This window comes from Spodoptera frugiperda, chromosome 21, assembly GCF_023101765.2.
Source record: "Spodoptera frugiperda isolate SF20-4 chromosome 21, AGI-APGP_CSIRO_Sfru_2.0, whole genome shotgun sequence".
NCBI lineage: Eukaryota > Metazoa > Arthropoda > Insecta > Lepidoptera > Noctuidae > Spodoptera > Spodoptera frugiperda.
In genome coordinates this window covers 7743795-7766365 of record NC_064232.1, presented here as the reverse complement: position 1 = coordinate 7766365, position 22571 = coordinate 7743795, and the positions used below count along the sequence as shown (strand labels likewise).

The 22571-nt window shown below is 45.3% G+C and overlaps 1 protein-coding gene across 2 annotated transcripts in view; it reads right to left on the bottom strand.

Annotated features, from left to right (window-relative positions):
• Positions 1–22571, bottom strand: part of LOC118280283 (multidrug resistance protein homolog 49) — a 44310-nt gene that overhangs the window by 3788 nt on the left and 17951 nt on the right. For both annotated transcript variants that reach the window (XM_050702252.1, XM_050702253.1), the window contains exons 2-20: positions 13579–13772; positions 12936–13080; positions 11920–12020; positions 10945–11662; positions 10404–10590; positions 9746–9888; positions 9099–9315; positions 8496–8619; positions 7716–7828; positions 7192–7274; positions 6464–6658; positions 5234–5416; positions 4678–4768; positions 4190–4302; positions 3591–3720; positions 2827–3022; positions 2077–2239; positions 1463–1657; positions 721–930 (exon numbers count right to left, since the gene is read on the bottom strand). In XM_050702252.1, the coding sequence (XP_050558209.1) occupies positions 721–930; positions 1463–1657; positions 2077–2239; positions 2827–3022; positions 3591–3720; positions 4190–4302; positions 4678–4768; positions 5234–5416; positions 6464–6658; positions 7192–7274; positions 7716–7828; positions 8496–8619; positions 9099–9315; positions 9746–9888; positions 10404–10590; positions 10945–11662; positions 11920–12020; positions 12936–13080; positions 13579–13772 (3501 nt within the window). The remainder of the gene's footprint in view (positions 1–720; positions 931–1462; positions 1658–2076; positions 2240–2826; positions 3023–3590; positions 3721–4189; positions 4303–4677; positions 4769–5233; positions 5417–6463; positions 6659–7191; positions 7275–7715; positions 7829–8495; positions 8620–9098; positions 9316–9745; positions 9889–10403; positions 10591–10944; positions 11663–11919; positions 12021–12935; positions 13081–13578; positions 13773–22571) is intronic.

The following is a 22571-nucleotide window of genomic DNA, read 5'->3' as shown; positions in this document are numbered from 1 at the left end:
GTGTAGGTTAGTACGGTGTCCCTCAGGGAGGTGGACTGGGTCCATCGCAAGTTTATACAGTAGTTGAAACTATAAACTATGATATATGACTATGAAAAGGTTTCTAAAAGTAGAATTTAAAATGTAACAGTTGCCCTACACTAGGATTTTACCCCAAATTTACATGTACATCACACCCAGATCCGGAAAATCTATTAGTAGAACACGCAAGAAGTTGCTTCATATGGGAATCAAACCCACAACACATTGCATAGTAGATGGTTAAGCAGTCCCAGCAGTCACTGAAGTGTTCCGCAGGATGTCATACTCGGTCCATCACGAATGAACATAGCAACACTAAACAATGATTCCCTACTTTTCTTCAGTAACATTCTAATAGGTGTTCCCCAGGGTACCATCCCGGGCCCAACATTTACCGGGGCTCCGGTTCGAAAAGCAGGACTAGGAACGGGGTGGTTTTTAGTCAGACACTCCCTCCCGTCTCTCGCCCAATGCGGGAGAAGTCATTGGATGATTTCCCCCCCTCAACAAAAGTCAAAGTCAAAACATTTATTTCAATTAATCCTAAATAAGGCACTTTTGAAACGTCAAATTGAATTGTCCGTCAGTCTGTCTGTCAGTGAAGCTAGGCGGTCGTTCCAAAGTGTTGCTTCGAATGGAGAAGAACGAGCAAGAAACTCCATCGTTACTCTTTTTAAAAAAACATTGACTATGCAGTACCTGCGGCAGTCCCATGATGAAGCTGTGCACATTGGCCTGCTTGGCCGCCTCCATGACGTCGTCCATGGAGGCGGCGTCTCCCGCCTCTCCGTAGGCGATGTTCTCCCGGATGGTCCGCGAGAACAGCGCCGGCTCCTGCTGCACCAGCCCCAGCGTGGACCGCAGCTGCCGCAGCGTCAGCGACCGCTTGATGTCCTTGTCGTCTATCATCTACGGAGGGGGGATAGATTCGTACATATATAGTGTTTATGGTAGTGCATTCATCCAGGGGCCTTAGTCTGCTATTACAATTGTATCAGAATGTTCGATCACTGAGCAGTACAAGAGGGACGGAGCTATGTAGGTTGTATAGCTCCATCCCTCTCGCACTGCCCAATTCAAGTGTGGGCTCGCCATGCTTCGGCACTGCTGGGCCGGCTCGACCGGAGTGATACCACGGCCGAGCTGTACACCGACGTGAAACAACGCTTGCGTTGTGTTTCGTTGTGTGAGTGAGGTTACCGGAGGCCCAATCCCCGATCCCCCAACAATCCTTAAATTTCGAACCCCCAAAAGGCCGGCAATGCACTTGTAACGCTTCTACTGTTCCAGGCGTCCATGGGCAGCGGCGATTGCTTACCATCAGGGGCACTGTATGCTCGATAACCGGTTTGTTCCATACAAAACAACGTTTAGAAGGAGCCTTCACATATTGCAATCAGCCGCGAGTAGGTAAGTATAAGTAGTATATATGTGTACTCACGACAGTCCCATTGTCAGGGTCGTAGCTCCTCATGAGCAGGTGCAGCAGCGTGGACTTGCCGCAGCCGCTGTGGCCCACCAGCGCGGTGGTGGCGCGGGGGGGGAGGGCCAGGCTCAGCCCGCGCAGCACCGGGGTCTGTGCTCGGGTCGGGTAGCTGAACGATACGTTGCTGAACGTCACCCTGCCTTCCACGTTCTGTGCGGGGGGGCGAGGCATAGTACATGTAGACTTGATATTGTAGGCATTTAAAGAAAACCGATAATAATGATGATTAAAATAATTCGACCATAATTCAACAGATGGCATATATAATTACTAATTAATCTATGGACATGTAAAGTCTGAAATAAAAATTTATTTATTTATTTATTTATAACACTGTCCGACATTGTCAATTAAATAGTTCAACAATTACATGAAGTGAATAAAGAAGAACACAGTAGCTCTATAGACATAATCAACTAGCGTGGTTTGAAAATCTTCACAATTCTCGTCGAACAGTGTATATTTAAGTAATCCATATGAGACTGATAAGCCATAGAGAGAGGTCTATGTTCATTCATGTATGTTTTAATGCTAATATGATGACAATATTAATTACAAACGATACGTACCCAGTCTTGTATCTCCTCGGCAGTATCCTCGGTGATGACGGCGGGGGCGCGGCGCAGCGCGGAGATGATGCGCGCCCCCGAGCGGCGCGCGGCCGCGAACGACGGCGCGAACGACAGCGCCGCCGCCAACATCCACGCGCCGTATATCAACGCCTCCGACACGCTGCGGGGGAGGGGGGACATTAGTTTATGGACCGGTGGGAGATATATCTGCTACAATATTTACTTGTAATATATAAGTGAACTGTTTGATTAGCATAAATTATTATTTCATTTTAGAATCATTTCCGAGTAGCACTGCTCTCCAGAAATGATTACGAAATGAAACTGATTGCACTGTTTCAAATCACTTTCCTTCACGAAAATGATGGTGTGGTTTAACTTTGTATTTGATTGTGTCATCATTTCCAGGAAGCTTTTCACCCCGGCAATGCTAGTATAGTACATTTTTTTTATTGGGACAAGCCCGCCACAACCTCCCATACCGCTGCAACTCCTATACACCAGGATCTACAGTAGATACAACCATGCAAACACCGGAACACTGAAGTCCAACGTCCCAGGGACATGAATGACTGTCTTGGATCCCGCAACGAAACAAATCAGAAGATGTTATTAGAGAAGCAAAAGAAAACGATAGTTTCCACTTCCCTTGGTGAATTTAATTCAGGTGCTAATGCTTCGGCACGGCACTGTATTAGAGGAGAAGAAAAAGAAGTATAGTATAGTACATAAATAAGATATACTCACAGTATGGCGTGTTGGTACGGCAAATCATCCCTGGCGATGAGGTACCCGGCGTATGCGAGCGACACGGCGTACCCCAGCGTGGGTGCGCAGACGCAGGCGCCGTACACCGGGCCGCGCACGCGCCGCGCCGCCGCCGACACGCGCGCCCCCTCCTGCAGCGCCGCGCTGTACCGGGACAGGACCGAGCGCTCCACGCCTGGGACAATACAGTATACACATTATTTACTAACTACTAGCAAGGTATCGTCCGAACTCTTTGGGCGCAAAACCGATATTCACGTACCCCTTCTTTTTTTCTGAGGGGGGAAAATCATCCAATGACATCCCCCGCCAGGGCAAGACGAGAGCGAGTGTCAGACTCTTACTGACTAAAAACCACCCCGTTCCTACTCCTGCTTTGACCTTAGATGGCGAAATGAAACTGACAGCACTCTTTCATTTTACAATCATTATCGGGGAGCATAGCTCTCCTCTAAAAATAATGACGCAAATAATATCGACACAGCTAGGCCGGCTCGACCGGAGTGAAACCACGGCCGAGCAGAAAACCGGCGTAAAACAACCACAGCGTTGTTTCACGTCGTGTGAGTGAGGTTACCGGAGGCCCAATTCCCCCTTTCCCAATCCCCGATTCCCCCAAAAGGCCGGCAACGCACTTGTAACGCCTCTGGTGTTTCAAGTGTCCATGGGCGGCGGCGATTGCTTACCATCAGGTGATAAGTCATAAAAAAAGTATAGAATAAACTAAATACGAATGCACTCACCGAGACTGTGCACGGTCCGTATGTTGAGCACTGCCTCGGTGGCGAGGCGGCTGGCTCGCTCCATGGCGGCGCGGGTTCGAGCCTCGACCCGCCGGTTCACCCAGCCCTCCAGGTAGATGCCGCCCATTACCTGCACAAACACTACGGTTATACAATATTCCAAGTGTATTGCCATTTCTTCAACAAGGATATGTGAACAGAACTCAGAGGGTCGGCTTCAGAGGGATATAAACACAAACACCACTGTTACTGCACCTCACTTTATTATAATTATCACTTATTCCCGCTAGGGGCGTTGCTTGTACTCACTGGACGTCAAATTGACGCCGGACCTAACCAAATTGATGTAACGAAATCATAGCGCGATCTATCTCGATCCGAACTCCACCTATCGAGCGCCATGACAACTCGAATAATAAATAATAATTTTAATACATATTTTGATCGCGCTATGATTCCGTCCGAACAATTTGTCTGGTCTATAGTCTTATATTATAAATACGAAAGTTAGTGTGTTTGTTACTCAATCGCGGCTGAAGTGACCGGTATAAAATGTGGAAGAACAATTAGGCACTAGTAAATACTACGGGTATACTCACGCAGGGCACGGAGAGTAGACTGACGAGCGTCATCTTCCAGGAGTAGAACAGCGCCAGCCCCACGCCCAGCGTCATCGTGCTGATGCCCTGCAGCATCGTGCCCAGACGGGTACCTGCGGGGGGGGGGATGTTATTATAGCTATAACATAATGCAGTATGTGCGGATTGCGGGAGCATGATAAATCTTCGGTTCAAGAGTAGAAGTCCCATAGCGAGAAAGAGGGGGTAAGGAGGGGGAACAAAGATGGGAAAGGGTAAAAGCAATGAGAGAAGATGAGGAATAAGGGACTATCCCCTCACTCCATTTGAAGGGTGAGCAAAGAGAGGTAGAAGGGGGATAGGCAAGTGGGGGACAATGGGGATAGAATAATAGGGGACAAACAGGGATGAGGGAGTAAGAGGTGGGTAGGGGGAGGGGGGTTTGATGAACGAGATGACAGAGAGAGAAGGCGAATAATTGGAATATAAAAGAGAATGTGTATAGTTACCGGTGGCGCCCTGCACGGCGGCGCAGTCGGTGGCGAGGCGGGCGCACAGCGCGCCCACCGAGTTCTCCGTGCGGTCGAACCAGCCCTGCTCCTGTGGACACACGTACATACTGTATACAGCGACATCTATACGACGTACTACGGAAACACAAGTTCCCGTATACACCAATAGATGGCGCTATTTACAAAATTATATTGACGTCTCTAAATAAATCGAAAATCTAGTAAAGCACATTTTTTGGATCTGAAACGTCTGGCGCGTCGCATATTCATTGGATTAAACAGTTCATAAATAAATTTAGATAGAAGACGATGATTTTAAGCAACCTAGACTGATATTCCTCTCAACTAATTTCAAAATGGCTGCAATGTTCTTCATTACATGAACATGTAGTAGTGTTACTGTTACACGCTATACCTGTACTAGATAGTTCCGGCGCGGTTGTATATAGTACCATGTAGTAGTACAGTAGTACCCGCGACATACCTGCACTAGATAGTTCCGGCGCGGTTGTATATAGTACCATGTAGTAGTACAGTAGTACCCGCGACATACCTGCACTAGATAGTTCCGGAAGGTCATCTGCCGCAGGCGGTCGGTCAGGCTGGCCCCGGCGCGGTTGAAGAGCCACGCCTGCAGGAACGTCACGGCGCCGCACGCCGCCGCCACGCCCGCGAACAGCCCCGCGTACACGCGCGACTGCGACAGTATCGCCGCGCCGTCCGACCACGCGAACATCTGGGGGGGAGGGGGGGGAGTCAGTGCTTGTATGAACATATAATGCCCGCGTACACGCGCGACTGGGACAGTATCGCCGCGCCGTCCGACCACGCGAACATCTGGGGGGAGGGGGGTCAGTGCTTGTATGAACATATAATGCCCGCGTACACGCGCGACTGGGACAGGATCGCCGCGCCGTCCGACCACGCGAACATCTAGGGGGAGGGGGGTCAGTACTTGTATGAACATATAATGCCCCGCGTACACGCGCGACTGGGACAGGATCGCCGCGCCGTCCGACCACGCGAACATCTAGGGGGAGGGGGGTCAGTACTTGTATGAACATATAATGCCCGCGTACACGCGCGACTGGGACAGTATCGCCGCGCCGTCCGACCACGCGAACATCTGGGGGGGGAGGGGGGGTCAGTGCTTGTATGGTCATATAATGCCCGCGTACACGCGCGACTGGGACAGTATCGCCGCGCCGTCCGACCACGCGAACATCTGGGGGGGGAGGGGGGGTCAGTGCTTGTATGAACATATAATGCCCCGCGTACACGCGCGACTGGGACAGTATCGCCGTGCCGTCCGACCACGCGAACATCTAGGGGGGAGGGGGGGTAAGTGCTTGTATGAACATATAATGCCCCGCGTACACGCGCGACTGGGACAGTATCGCCGCGCCGTCCGACCACGCGAACATCTAGGGGGAGGGGGGGTAAGTGCTTGTATGAACATATAATGCCCGCGTACACGCGCGACTGGGACAGTATCGCCGCGCCGTCCGACCACGCGAACATCTAGGGGGGGAGGGGGGGGTCAGTACTTGTATGAACATGTATACACACAGGACTCCAAGAGCCATCAGACCGCCACAGATAGGATCGATGACTAATCCGCAGCTGCGGACTACCTAGCGGGTTACCGGGGCTCCGGCTCGACAAGCAGGACTAGGAACGGGGTGGTTTTTAGTCAGTAAGAGTCTGACACTTCCTCTCGCCTCGCCCTGGCGAGAGAAGTCATTGGATGATTTCCCCCTAAAAAAAAGTATACACAACTCACCCCATATAGCTCGGCGAACAGTAGCGCGAACACCGGCATGGTGGCCCCCACCAGTAGCGATGCCAGCGCCCCCCCCAGCAGCTGCGGCCACTCCGCCGCGTTCAGCTTCAGCAGCTCCCAACTAGATACTGAGGGGCTGGCGTCCTCTCCTTCCTCCTCCGAGGCCTCCACAGGGTCCTCCACGTCCTCAGTGTCCTGGAGTGAGGGATATTGTGGGTTGTTAGCGTTGGTTGGTATGTCAATGTGTTAGTTTAGACATAGTAGAGGCAATGCTTATATTATATATAGCCAAACTAAATAAAACAAAATGTAGTGAAATATGCTAAAAAAAAAAACACACATTACGCTCAAATTGATTGGTGATTACTGTGAATCAGCGATATCAATATTAGGAACATGAATTGGACCAAGAACAGCACCTTGCGGTACGCCATGGAACCAACATTTTACATCATTCGCACGAGGAACCTGTACATTAATTACTACTCATGTTCATCTATAAAGATATCTAAAGTACGTGCCACGAAAAGAAAACCAAATCCGACATTTTTTTTTTTTCATTTATGAACAGTTATAGTATCAAAGGCCTTCGACAGATCCAAGCAATGTATTGACTCGTTCAACTCTATACTTATATTATGTTTAATGAAACAACATTTTGGGTTATTTAATCTAGTAACGTATTACCAACACCTCTGGTGTAGCGGGTATAACAGTAGTATACGTACAATCTGCGAGAGCGCGCTGTGCGGTATGTGTGCCGACACGGAGCTCATGCGGATACTGCTGCGGACGAAGTGGCGAGACGACTCTACACAGACAGACAGACAAACATTACATTACTAAATAAACATGGAAGATGGTAGTCACGAGTGGGAGTCGAACTCACGACATGACAGGTGACTGACAGTGCTTACAACTCAGTTTGCATGATAAGTAACTCCCCCCAGTTCAAGAGTTGAATGCTAGACAGGGTGTTGCGCTGGTATTCTATTGGACCGTCTCGCTTCTAAGTAAAGTACCTCTTTCGCTTCATCTACATTGAAAGATCGGGTTTCTTTCACCCTAGGGGGGTAACTTTGACCTTTTAGCCACTGAAAAATGTATATACGCTTTGTTCTGGATTCCTATTGATTATAGAATTTGGGTCAAAGTTACTCAAAGTAAATAATCAAATATCTTTCAATAGTCAAGTTTCCAGAACTTAAAATATTTTTTGAAGAGCTTTTTACAACACCACATGAATACATACCTCTGACAGACTGTCGACTGACTCCCCTCTTGAAGTGGGTGTGATCATCAGCAGCAGTGACGTCATCGTCGTCCTCCTCCTCTGCCGGCTCCGAGTTCATCACGTTCACACTCCTAGGGAATAGACAGATGTGATTATGAGCTCCGGTGTCGCTTGAAACTAGTCGAGCACCCTCGAAAATGTTCGTTAGTCAACTATTATAAGTAAAAAGGTATAAGGATAGGTTATAAGTGCTCGGATAGTGTCACATTAATATGTGGACTATTGGCAACGTGTGTGTGGTATGGGACTGCTAGATGGAACATAGAGAGGGGGAGCGGTTTGTAACGTCCCGCGCTCCCCGTAACATCTCTTTGTATTGGCTTCATGTGCCCGAGTGTGTCTGATATAGTGAGCTAGATAGTATATAGGGGGTCCCCGTAACGTGTTACACATTGAGGTAAAGGGACATTCAGTTATGACATCTCCTCTTTGTCATCGTTATAACGTCACGCCTTTAATCCCCGAAGGGGTAGGCAGAGGTGCATATAATGCCAATGTGTACATCCACATTTCACAATGTATGTTGTAAGTCCCATGTAATATGGGGTGAGCCTATTGCCATATACCAGGCACATTTCCAGATTCCGTGCTATCACTGAGAAATTTTCGAAAAACCGAAAAAAGCCCAGCAATACTTCGCCCGACCTGGGAATCGAACCCGAGACGCCTTGCCCGTGTTCGCCTCTTTGTAAACGCTTTCTCTACCAGAGTCTGATATAGTGAGGATGGTGTACGTACTTGGTGGTGAGGTCCTCCTGCAGCAGCGCCCAGTAGACCCCGCGTTTCTCCAGCAGCTCCTCGTGCGAGCCGTGCTCGCGCACCGCGCCCTGCTCCACGCACACGATGTGGTGTCCCGACAGACCTATAGCGTACAATGGTACATGTTACTATAGCACTTTGTAGTGATGACTACAAGGGTAGGGAGCAAGAAGTATACAGTGATACCTGTCCTATTGTAGCTAAGTATGTGACAATTGGACAATGGGACCTACAAGTATCATATAGAACAAGAATTTGCTCGACCATAGTTTTAATACATTTCAGTATGAAATTCGATGGAAGACGAGCATGAAAAAGTGTATGTTTATGAATATGGATCCTCGTCCTGGCTCGAAATTAGTCATGTAGGTTTATAATCACTAAGTATCATTATCATGACTGTGTGTAGTATACAAAATATTGCTCAAAATAATTATCATTGACAATAAACGCGAAGCTTCTGTTTAATCTATTTCAAACATGAAGGTTTTAGTGTATGTATGTATGTTTGTCCGCGATTATCTCGCGATTATCTCGCGATCGACGGATGTGGTTTAGAGAAATACTATATTAACCACGTACCTTGCAGGCGGTGCGAGACTAGCAGCGTGGTGCGGCCGGTGGCGGCGGCGGCGAGCGCGGCGGCGACGGCCCGCTCGGCGGCGGGGTCCAGCGCCGCCGTGGGCTCGTCTAACAATAGCACCGCCGGCCGCCGCACGATGGCGCGCGCGATCGCGATGCGCTGCTTCTGCCCGCCTGATAGCTGGGACCCGCCCGCGCCTAGCAGCGTGTCGTAACCCTGGGGGAGGGGGATAAACATTACTAACCGTACTCAGACACATTTAGACCAATGACACGTCAGTTGCTCAGAAACAATGAACAGTTGTATACATTCTTCAAATGACGTGTCATGAGACAATATGCCTTAATAGTTACTTATCTCACAGAGTAAAAGATTCAGATTGATCAAAATACATACAAGTAATACCTAGGCTCTTATAATACCCGTAGAAAGATGTGTTAACAATTCCAAGCTAATCAACAATTACAAAACTACAACAGTTACACGATCTAACTCGACACTAACGCCATCTATTGATTGAATCCCGACAACTTGTGACAAAAATTTTACATAAAAATGTAGTAAGTGCTATTAATTTTTACATTTTTCTAAATTAGCTTTATAATATGTTTCAACTTTTGTCAAATTGTGAGGAATGAATACTTACATTGGCAAGTTTGGTGATGAACTGGTGCGCGTGCGCGGTGGTGGCGGCCTCGATGACGTCGGCGTCGGTGACGTCATCCATGCCCAGCGTGATGTTCTCCCGGATGGTGCCCGAGAACAACACCGGCTCCTGCCCTACCACTCCTGGGGGACAATATTATAAACATTAATATTATGGTCGCAAAGTTTCAACTATGACTGCCGAGTAAAGAGGTTCTCAGAGTCAATTCCTTTACTCGGTCTAGTTAAATATTATTGCGATGTTTTCAGTTTTTCGATCAGTAGTAACAAGGCCACGGAGCTTGGAAATGTGTAAGGTATATGATAGCAATAGGCGCAGCTCTTCGTTACATGGGCCCCGTAACATGTCGCAGCTGTTTGTTACATGAGCTTCTTAACAGAACTGCTATAAGGTGTCTTTAGCTACTTCAGCTAAGCACTTCGGGAATAAAAGGCGTGATGTTATAAATAAAAAAGCATTTTTGTTTTCGACACGACACATTCAACATAGCAGTATTTGAGCCTTTAGCCGTCGTTAATACATGAAGTATAATTTGTATAATATGAGAGCCTCTGGTGTTTCAAGTGTTCATGAACAGCGGCAATTGCTTACCATCAGGAGACACGTCTGCTCGTGTTTCATAAAAAAATCGACGTACCGATGCTCTTCCTAAAGTGGTGCAGATCCAGCGCGTGCAGCGGGTGTCCGTCCACCGTGATGGTCCCCGAGTCGGGGTCGTACAGGCGCTGCAGCAGCTGCAGCAGCGTGGACTTGCCGCACCCAGACCCGCCCACCAGCGCCACGCTCGACCCCGCGCGCACGCGCAGGCTCAGCCCGCGGAGGACCTGCACGTTGTAATACAAACAGTTAGGGAGGTGTTTGGGGATGGAATTAATAAGCTGTATAGCGTGTAACAAAATACCCATATACATCGAGAAGCACTGAAGAATACAGGTTGATAATTTTGATGTTCGGTTACTGGAATTTTATGCATTGGAAAAATTCATAACTTCTTTCCATAAAAACATGAGTTTAAAAATCCCAACGAACTACGTTTGTTATGTTATCTACAAACCGTGCACTTGATATGTATACCCCTTTTCGTTACACCGTGTATTGTATAGGTAAACTAAAAGTGTATTATTTTCTGTCAAAAATCTAAACTATGTAAAATAAAAAAACTAAAACCATGATCTCACCTTGACATCAGGCCTCGAAGGATAATTGAAGTAGAGATTCTCAAACGTAATATCTCCGCGGAACTTGTCGGGTTTGATTCCCGTGGAGTCGAGCGCGTTGATCCTGGACCGGCGCTGCAGCAGGCGGTAGAGACTGCGCGCGGCGCCGCGGGCCGCGCTGAAGGTCTCGAGGTGCGGCTGGCACATGGCGATGTTCTGCGCCGCCATGAACGTGAGGAACAGCACCGTCACCATCACGCCGGCGTGGTACTGCTGCAGCGCGGGTTCGAGCCCCATGTCGCGCACGCACAGCTCGGCGCCGTACGCGAACACGATGGCGTTGAGCGCGTACGTGAGCAGCCAGCCCAGCCCCGCGCCCGCCCCGGCCCACGCGGCCCGCGCGCGCGCCTCCACACTCGCAGCGCGCAGTGCGCGGCCGTAGCGCGCGCACTCGCCGCGCTCGGCGCCGTACGCGCGCACCGTGCGCACGGCGCCCAGCGCCTCCTCCACGACGCGCGCGGCGGTGCCATACGCCGATACTTCACGCGCATTGCACTTGGTCTGGTAGCGCGCCACGACGGCGGCGACGGCGAGCGCGGCGGGCACGACTGCGAGCCCGGCCAGCGCGAGCTGCCAGCCGTAGTGCAGCGCCAGGCCGGCGCCCAGCAGCACGGTGCCCGCCAGGTTGGCCGTCATCGCCACGTGCTCGCCCACCCCGCACCGGAACTTCTCCATGTCCCTGCAAGTTACAGCAGGATATTAGAAAAACAATACATAGTAAAAGTTTCACTCCCTAGTACCTTATGGAAGGCTATCAGAGACAAAAACTTCACACATCCCGATGAGAAAAGGATTCAGGTCATATTTAAACAAAGCACATCACATTAATTTAGCAAAAATCTCGGCACTGCGATTTATAAGAACAACGCCATCTATTATTAATTCCCGACACTAAACTACTGACAGTTAATATAGTGCAGTAGTGCGGTGACTCACTCAGTGATGGTGGTGGCGAAGTTCATGTCGGTGTTGGTGTCGAAGAACGCGATCTCCTGGCTGATCACCGAGCGCAGCAGCCGGATGCGCAGCCGCGTCACCTGCAATACCAAATAGCATATAATTATATTGAGAAAATTACGTCGAATAATGACAGTAGGTAATGTAGAACACATTTATACTATCTTCACAACTACTCTTCTCGCGTAGGTGTCGTATGAACTAACTAAAGGGTAACACTTTGACAGACTGGGCAGCGTTCAGCAAAAATCAAAGGCTTTAAACTGCGATCTACAACCTATCTGCCAATTTGGAAGTTATGGCAACTCATGTCATGTAGAGGAAACTCAGGGTAAGCTAATACCTAAGTAAAGGATTTACAAAATGTGTAAGTAACTATCTAATGCCCGAATACTCAAACGCTACTCAATTTTAAGACACTCTCAAATGTAGTTCTGTCACTATCAATTCTTTATAAAATGACAGAGATAGCACGATATTTAAGTACAACTTAAAATTGAGTAGCGTTAGAGTATTCGGACGTAAGAAAAACATGTCGAGTGTGTCAGTAAGTAGTAAGTCTGTAGAATGCATTTGTCTCCACCACTACTCTTCCCGCAGGTGTCGTAAGGACTACACATTTGACAGAGACCAGGCAGCAACAATAGAAAATAGTGATTAATTATATAAAAAATGTGCAGTTTGCAGCGCTTTTAAATAGCTATCTCCAACTATCTTGCCAAGCGTGGAGATCAGTACCATTAGTATAAGTTTACTTTACGTTTAAAGTAATCGAAACGAGAGCGCGTTCGACGCTCTGATTGGTCGGCTCGAATAAACTAACCAATCAGAGCACTGAACGCGCTCTCGTTTCGATTACTTTAAACGTAAAGCAAACTCATACTAAGGGTACTGATCAAACTGTTTTATGTAGTGGTATACAGTTCCTATGTACACATACTGCACAAAGGCAAGAGTTTAGACAAACATAACAAGCTAGTGTAAGTATCACTCACCATCCTCGCGGAGGCCCACTGCAGCAGCGCCACTGCGAGCGCGGCGCTGAGGATGTGTAAGGCTATGACGGCGGCGCTGGCCCACGCGAACGCCGCGCTGTCCTCTAGCAGCGCGTCCATGTGCAGCGAGCGATTGCCCTCCGGCCTGGAACATTATATAGTACAAAACATTGTAGATAGTGGGATAGGTGGTTGTTACATACAACATAATCTATACCAGGGGTGAAAACTTGATTAAACATAAGATTTGCTGTTTACTAACGGAACCCATGTGCGATCTACCACAATATGGACTAATTATTTACATTTTTGCCTCGCCACGATCGACTGGATGATCGGTTGGACCCACCACCCATATAGATATAAGTGGAGGTTAAAAAATAGGACAAATTGCGGGCTCCAAAGCGATACTCTAACGTTAGACACTTGAGACGGGTTACTTATCATGTTTATAATATTATGTGTATGAGTTTCCGATATTTCGGCACTGTTGCAAGCGACATCGATCACGGATGACCTCAACTCATTCACAGACATAAATAAACATGGTAAATATCCCGTCTCAAGTTCTAATGTTTCAGTGGCCATGTCAGTTTAAAACAACTTTAACAAAGTATCAGGTAGTACAGTAGTATATACGTACAGGTGTCGCCCCCCTCCGAAGAAGGCGAGCACGTAGATGTCTGAGGGCGCGGGCTGCGCGGTGTGGCGCCGCACGAAGAGCGCGGTGAGCTCGCCGTACAGCACGATGCCGGCGATGGTGCCCAGCGAGCTCAGCACGCCCACCAGCGCGCCCAGCAGCGACACCGCCCGCTCCACCCAGGTTGCGTAGCGCCACTAGAAACATACAACACATTGTCATTAGATACTGTAGCTTAGCTTTTTCGCCTTTGTACCATGGTATATAGAACACACAGAACATCACCTAGTACGATCCTTTTTTTTTTGAGGGGGCAAATCATCCAATGTCTTTCTCCCGCCTTGGGCGAGGCGATAGGGAGTTTCAGACTCTTACTGACTAAAAACCACCCCGTTCCTACTCCTGCTTGTCGAGCCGGAGCCCCGGTAAACCCGCTAGGTAGTCCGCAGCTCCGAACCTAGTACGATATTATATCTCATTCATATCTGCTGATACACAAGTCAGTTAAGTATTGATACATTGATTGAATAATATTTGATCACTTAACAGGTAAAATATAAACGCATAAATCTTTGCACGATCAGAATACAAATGTGCAGTTACTACAGTCAACAATATCATCATGTTTAATTCCCAAACTGTGTGCAGACAATGGCCAGTTACCGAGATAACAGGAGCGTCACAGTCTCACACTTCCTAGATTACTTACGCCCGAATACACAAACGCTACTCAATTTTAAGTTGTACTTGAATATCGTGCTGTCTCTGTCATTTTATAAAGGACTAGCTACTTCCGCGCGGTTTCACCCGCTCTGCTCGGTTCCTATTGATCGTAGCGTGATGATTTATAGCCTATAACCTTCCTCGATAAATGCGCTATCCAACACAAAAAGAATTATTGAAATCGGACCAATAGTTCCGGAGATTAGCGTGTTTAAACGAACAAACAAACAATCAAACAAACTCTTCAGCTTTATAATATTAGTATAGATATAGATTGTTAGTGACAGAACTACATTTGAGAGCGTCTTAAAATTGAGTAGCGTTTGAGTATTCGGGCATTAGCCAATGTAACAAACATCAGATTGAACATGACATGACGTCACAGTGCGCGCTGGACAAACTACTTAAATGCTGAACTTAAAATACTCTTTTAGCAAAGTGTTGGCAATTAACACGCTGCCAATTGCGGTAAAAAACATATTATAGTGAGTTAGCGGTAATTAATCCGAGTCTCATTTAAACGTGAACTGTTCAGTTTTTCTCAACGAGCCGCTATATAGTTGGAGTAAAGCAATGTCGCATGTATTTATAGCCCCAATTGTGATTAAATGGTTTGACTTTGTCTGTACGTAAGTAAGTCAGTTTTTGCATAGAAGAGTAAATTAAGTATACATTATACATACATTCATCTATTGAGTGTAACAAACTGCAAATCTTAAGTTATTTGATGTATAAAGAGCCATGCTATGAATGTGTCAGTACTACATGCCATCATCAATAGAAATATCGAGTTATGAAAGTCCACAGCTGGTATGTACTTCCTCCTGTACGACAGGACAGTAGGACTGTCCTGTCCTGTCCTGTCCTATCAAGGAGCAGTGGTATAAAATCACATGGCAGCAAGCAAGCTTATCAGATATCGTTGCTGCCCGGTGTCTATTGTACGTTGGTAAACACTATCGAGCAACACTATATTCTTTGTCAGTTGCTCAGATTGACGGACTTGAAACTACCAAATTAGGTGTTAAACCAACAGCTCGGAGTGTGTAGCAGCCTCATTATAAAGTAGTTATATCTTGTAACACGCGCTACATAACATTAAGGTAATGTCCTCCCAGACAGCCTCGCGCGCAGCCAATGTCGTGGGAACCGCGCGGTGTGGTGAATGAATGTGGCGCCGTGTGAACGGGCTTTATGAGGACACGCGACTGATTAGCTGAGACACCACGTACACCGTGCTAATTAAAGGAGTTACATTATATTAAAAGAGGTGTTCTAAATGTATCTGCCACCGGTATATTGTAGCTGCGAACTGCCTAGTGGGTTTACCGAGGCATGCATAAAGTGGTTCACTAATATGCACGATGCAACAGAGACAGTGAAAGAGATAGCTGTCTCATAACATGCGTAGTTTTTTTTGGATGATAAAATATATCAGTATCTTATGGTCGGATCCAAGACGAAGTGATCCGACAGAGAACCAAAGTTATCAACTTAACCCAAAGGATTAGTAAGCTGGAACGCCAGTGGGCCGATCACATTTGTCGAAGAACCGATGGTCGTTGTAGTAAACGTGTTCTAGAGTGGAGACCGCGTCTAGGCAAGCGTAGTGTAAGGCGCTGGTAGTGGTCAGATGAGAAGAGCTGAAGATGGTCTATAACGTATCTACTACTGGAGCTCTGTTCTCTAATAATTGACACTGTTATCAAGCTGTACTTCTTACATTTTAATTAAGTTTACAGTAAACGCCTCGTAATTTAGTACTAAACATCTCTATATGATTACCCATGTTTGCCAAAACAACTGATTGATTTAACGCATGGTACATACATGCTACATGACCCAGCAATCAGCGACGCTTGTTCAATCAGTAGAACATCATAATCATAATCGGAAATACTAGAAACATTACATTGTAATTGGTTTCTGCCATTTAAAAAAAAAATGCCCTACACTGGTGTTTTCTCCTGTGTCGTGGGTGTGTTTAGAAACATACAAGTTCACATACACATGACACCCAGACCCGAAACAACAATTTGTGGAGCACACAAAGAGTTGTTCCGTGCGGGAATCGAACCCGCTACACCCACCCACCGCGCCAACCGTACAAGCATTACACAGATTGGAATGGAAATGGAAAATGTGTAAAATGTTTGAATACACCAACAATGTGGCATTTAATCCAACACTTCTTCAATAGTCTTAACCAAAATTAAAAAAGATTTTACAACAAAGATAACATTCTGATTAAGTCGTCTCATGTCAGACAGGCAACCATTATGCTGTCTCTCTCGAGGTCGTACAACAGACAAGGACAGACATACCCCTGGGAACATCTCAATACAATGTGAGTGTCGAGAGGTGGCGCCACTGTGCAAGTGACCTTAGCCCGCGATTGTCAGCTGTTCAGTCTCCCAGCCTCTACGGAGGACGGACGTGGTGACCGTGTAGTCAGTCAGTAGTCAGCGCAATGTCAATGTCAACATATCGTAATATAGCGACGGTTAAAAGGAAATAGTGTATAAGCGACAAAAAATGAAATGTTCAGGAGAGCCGTTTAAACTCGTCGGTCGTCGAAAGAATACTAGGATTTTTTTTCCAAATGTCATCAGAGTAAGCCATGAGAGTAAGCACATTCGAAAGAGCGGAAAATTTTACGTAGGATAGCGTAATAAACCTATTTTTGACCAAAATGTAAAGGATTTTCCAAGTGCGTTATACAGGCACTTTCGAATATTCTAAGATAGTCCGTCAACTAGTAAAGCATAGATTAGTATCGGAAAATAACGAATGAGACATGGCACCATTACAGTTAGCCAAAGGAGTGCCGTAGTAATATAATAGTTGTATTATTTAACGTAGGGATGTGCCGTAACAGGCGTTGCACCGTGGAAGCTCCGGAGCAGGTCTACTAAGAGGACCCGGTGCCCCTTACAGGTGTTGAGGGTGGCTACCGGGGTGGTTTTAGTGAGATAAAAATCCCACACTCCCTAGTCTTTCATCCCCATAAAGCTAGGCCCCTATATAAGATTACCACTCGTCATAAAATAAGGATAGTTGCCAAGATTCTTACCGAAACATTGCACCGTCACTTTCGCCGCCTTTTACTCTCAAAGGGGTAAGCAGAGATTTCACATTATGGCACATAATGCCGCTATCCAATATACAGTGTACACCCACTTTCCACCAATTATTTTATAAGTCCCATGTAATAGGGGGTAAGCCTATTGCCATATAACAATTCCAGATTCCGTGGTACTACTAAAAAAATTCGAAATACCGAAAAAAGCGCAATAATACTTTGTCCAACACGGGAATTGAACCCGATACCTCTTGCGACTACTCGACCAAGGAAGCAGTCTGGACCAGAATCATCTTCTAAATTCTACAAAGCCGAAGGTTTAAAGCCATGTAACATGTTCCTACAAGCGGTGGCCACTACTAAACCAAATACCATAGAATTCACAAACATTACGTTAGGTTAGTAACTACAGAGGTACTGCGGAATATTCGACATCTCGAGTGACGCACGGAGTTGTACCGCGCATACTAATGTCGCATCTGATGGATGCTGATATACATACATAATGTATGTATGTATACTTGGCTGGTAGCTAGAGATGGTATCTATATCCTGGATGGAATAACCTGTTCTGACGTCGGTAGTGCGCGGTGTTCCAAGCAGGGCCCTGCTTTCTGCCAAAGTGATGTATAGTCAAAAGAATATGAAACCTTGTAAAGATGCCTAGTTTTGGGGTAAAATATAAGATAGTTTACCGGGTTTCCTAGACTAGCTCCAGGGTGTCCATCTACATTGTATAAAACAAAGTCGCTTTCTCTGTCCCTATGTCCCTTTGTACGCTTAAATCTTTAAATCTACGCAACGGATTTTGATGCGTTTTTTTTTTAATAGATAGAGTGATTCAAGAGGAAGGTTTATATGTATAATACATGCGTAATATATCACCATTGCACACACAGATTGCACCCATGCGAAGCTGGAACGGGTCGCTAGTTGCGTATAAAAATAACAATAATTACTCCTTGACAAGTAAGTTTTCCAAAATTTTATCATACCCGTTTACAGTCCAGTAATTTCGAAGACCACTCCATGTAAACAAACAAACAAGAAAATCTTCCCTTAAATACAGATATGACATCACCGTTAGATACACACTAGATATATATGAAAGCAAACACAGAAACAATAGGTGAGTGCGTTTACTTTCCTTGAAGCAGTTCCACTTGACACAGTGCGGAGTGCAGGCGAGGGGATCTCCCCGCACTGCCAGTGTACTGTAGACTGTAGAAAGTCCTAGAATAAGTACTAACTAACAGTCGATACTACACAACTTAGGAGTAGAACTCCTTGCTGGAGTCTGTGTTTCCTGATGGGTACAACCTGGGTGTCTTCAAGGCCCGAGTGAATAGGTTGCTTATGGGCAGACGTGCTCCATCGTAGACCGCATTATCAGCACGTAATGACAATCCACTGTTGGACCGTGGGGGTGATCTACATCACGAGAGTTATCCATAATCACCACGTTTGACAAGCGGGTTGGAGATTATCTATACTAATATAAAAAGCTGAAGAGTTTGTTTGTTTGTTTGAACGCACTAATCTCCGGTCCGAATTCATTAATTCTTTTTGTGCTGGCTAGTGCATTTATCGAGGAGGTTTAAGGCTTTAAAACATCGCACTATGACGAATAGGGACCGAGCAGTGCGAGTGAAACCGCACGAAAGTAGCTAGTGAATACTAACTAACTAACAGTCGATACTACACAACTTAGGAGTAGAACTCCTTGCTGGAGTCTGTGTTTCCTGATGGGTATAACCTGGGTGTCTTCAAGGCCCGAGTGAATAGGTTGCTTATGGGCAGACGTGCTCCATCGTAGGCCGCATCATCAGCACGTAATGACAGTCCACTGTTGGACCGTGGGGGTGGTCTACATCACGAGGGTATTCCAATAATCTCCACGCTTGCCAAACGGGTTGGAGATCACATTTTATAAAAGTTTAGGTCTATCACAGACCACTGCTGCCCGATCTCTGTGAAACCAATAGTGCTCATAGATGAAACATAATTAGTATAATGTTGTAGAATGGAAATGAACAATGAAAGTGATCTTTCGAAACCACTGCAGCGACAGAATACTCCAGCGCGGGCTACCTAGTCCGGGGCTCATCGGCTAGAAAAGCAAGAGTAGGAACATAGAAGAGTTGACAATATTGTCTGATTCGCGATGGCGGGAGAAGTCATGGGATGATTTCAGTACTGCAGACAGAATGTTAGTAACAAGTATCATGTATCATACCGTTCACACATAATGTGCATAATTAATTAGTATAATGTTGTAGAATGGAAATGAACAATGAAAGCTCTTTCGCCACGCAGTGATTACTCCACGCGAGCAACCCGCGACCGCACCGACGAGATCTAGACAGTATTATAATATTGTTTGATTGAGATGCGTGTTATGGGAACTAAGTACTGCAGACTGAATGTATGCAGCATCATGTATCATATAACTTCCAATAATGTGCACTATTCATTACTAGGTACTAAGTAATCAGACCCGACAGGGTAAACCTAAACCGTGACCAGCCTTTTAAAGACAGTATCGGTAGGATGCTATTTTCACATTGTAACTGGGATCCTTAAAGCAAAGAGCTAAAATCCGATCAAATTCTTATGAGTTTTAAACCGAGTTTTGTGTTCATTCGTGCAATTAAGAATATTTTAGTTCACATTTAGACCCTATTTTTTTCATGACGGGTGGTAACCTTGTGTAGGCGCTTCTTGGGGAGAAAGACTAGGGAGTGTGAGAATTTTACCTAACTAGACCTGCTCCGGAGGAAGTGTAGGCCCTACTATCGTGCACGTAGTCGTCCTTGTAGTTACTGGTGCACAGCTTATACTAATAAGAACTAGTAGGTACTGGTCGCAGTACCTAGGACCTAAGTATAGGCACACAACATGGGATACAGGTAGTGTATTTATGGCCATTTACATTGCTGACCGGTCGCCGTACAAACACCATCATATATTTATCGTTCTGCATCACTGCTCCCATTGAATTACAATTACTGAATTACCTGTATGTATAGGTACCTATATAATATATGCTGTGTACAGTAGAGGACAGATCCACATGGTCATTTCAAAATTGTGTTGCTTGAAACCAGCATCCAGCAATAACAGCAAACAAGCAAACATAACTCAGAGGTGGTCAGGCGCATGTGACCACCATTGTACATGAGTATACATATTTATAACGTGTATAGAAAAAATATATATCTATGGCCATGTTAGTACGCTTCGATTTTGAAACCACTGTAAACAAAGCTGCACAAGAATTAGAAAAAAACAGAAACTCAGACATCCCTAGGCATTGAAACCTTTGATCGGAAAATCGGACCAAGTCCTCGAGAAGACAAATATTAAATATGTGGTAAAGTAGTACAATTGTTACTCGTACTACAAAACCTATATTATTTCCTAATCCGTTCAGTAAATCAAAACCTTTTTATGTTTGTAGGACCTGTGACACGCGCACAGCAAAAACGTCGACAAAAACTATGTATTGGGCCAAAAAACAATAATTAACGTACACATAGTAGGAGTATATCTGTCACCATGAGACATATCGATCAATGACTAAATAATTAACTAGTGTAGGGCGCGACATCACTCGCGGAGCCGGACATCTGTCCTCCTTCAAGGACGAGGCAGTATAACCACGTTCTACAACAGGAACTAGGTAATTTAAAACAAAAAAAGAAAAAAAAATCACTTTCATGTCTAATTACTGATTTGAATATCGAACGCGCGCCATATTGGAACAATGGCGGGCGGGACCTTCGACTAATGATAATAATTGGACGAGTTACATTGCGTGCTTTGTTCAAACACGCAATGTCTCAGTTCCTGTGTGGCGAGCGATGGTAATGAACTTGTGCGGAGTGCCCGGTGTCAAGGTTTGACCCAGTAATTAGCACGATCTATTGAAACTTTAATTAGTCAGGAATTGCAACAATGATGTTTCTTCAAAGTCAAAGTCAAAACGCGATGTGATTTCCTATTAAACGCCTAATTAGGAAAATAATTATTGATGATGCATAAATTATTCATTTTATTCATTAGCATCTGCCTTCCAGAATAAATTTAATAAATAACGTTAGGTTAATAAAACATTATTGCTATTTACAAAGGTTTATAAAAACTTAAATAAGTAGTAATATTATACATTAATAACACCTAATTAATATATATACTTAATTTATTTTAGTTTTAAGTTATAGTAAATAATAAAACATTGTTTTAAACATGTCTAATTCGACCTATTTCTAGCTAGAGTGTTTAAACCACTGTGTGTTACCCGTCTTCAATAAGAAGGAGGTATATAGTTTTTATAATTTTAGTCATAACCGTCAATAATATATATAAAAACTGCGATATAATATGATATAAAAATAATTTTATAAAATCTCTGAAATACGGAAAAGAAACCAATAAAAAAACTGAAATGCGCAACAAATTAAGATGAATGCACTTATAAAATATGTTTTATATTAAGTATTCTGAAACCTGAAACGCTACGTAATAAAAACCTGAAACTTATTATACCAATACCTACATTAATGTTGAATACTTCATATTTAAACACAAAATACTACTTTACTTTAATTCTGTATAAAACGAACGTTTTTTGTCCACAATATAAGCTTTTAGTATCAAAGTATAGGTATTGCAAAGTTCGTTACCTCCTTGGTCAGAATACTGAATGCTACACTTCCGTATTACACGACACTGACTCACTGACTCAGTGACTTTAAAAAAAAAACAGTTAATTACGTACATTGACAATAGTTTAGTAACTAAACTATGCCCGCATCATGTTCCATGTTTTTATTTTTTCTTATTTGTATACCATTGACTCATAACACGGGGTTTTGGACTATGGTAATGTGACCTGTGGACTACCTAGCGGGTTTACCGGGGCTCCGGCTCGAAGGGCAGGAGTAGGAACGGGGTGGTTTTTAGTCATTGCGGGAGAGCCATGCTTCGTTATGGCAGCCACACACGATCCAGTATACTTTGTATACTACTATGTATACTATACTTTGTATTGTATACTTGTATACTTGCGATTCCCCAACAACCTTTAAATTCCTAACCCCTAAAAGGTTGACAACGCACTTGTAACGCCTTTGGTGTTTCGTGTGTACATGGGCGACTATCAGGTGATCCGTCTGCTCGTTTACCGGCT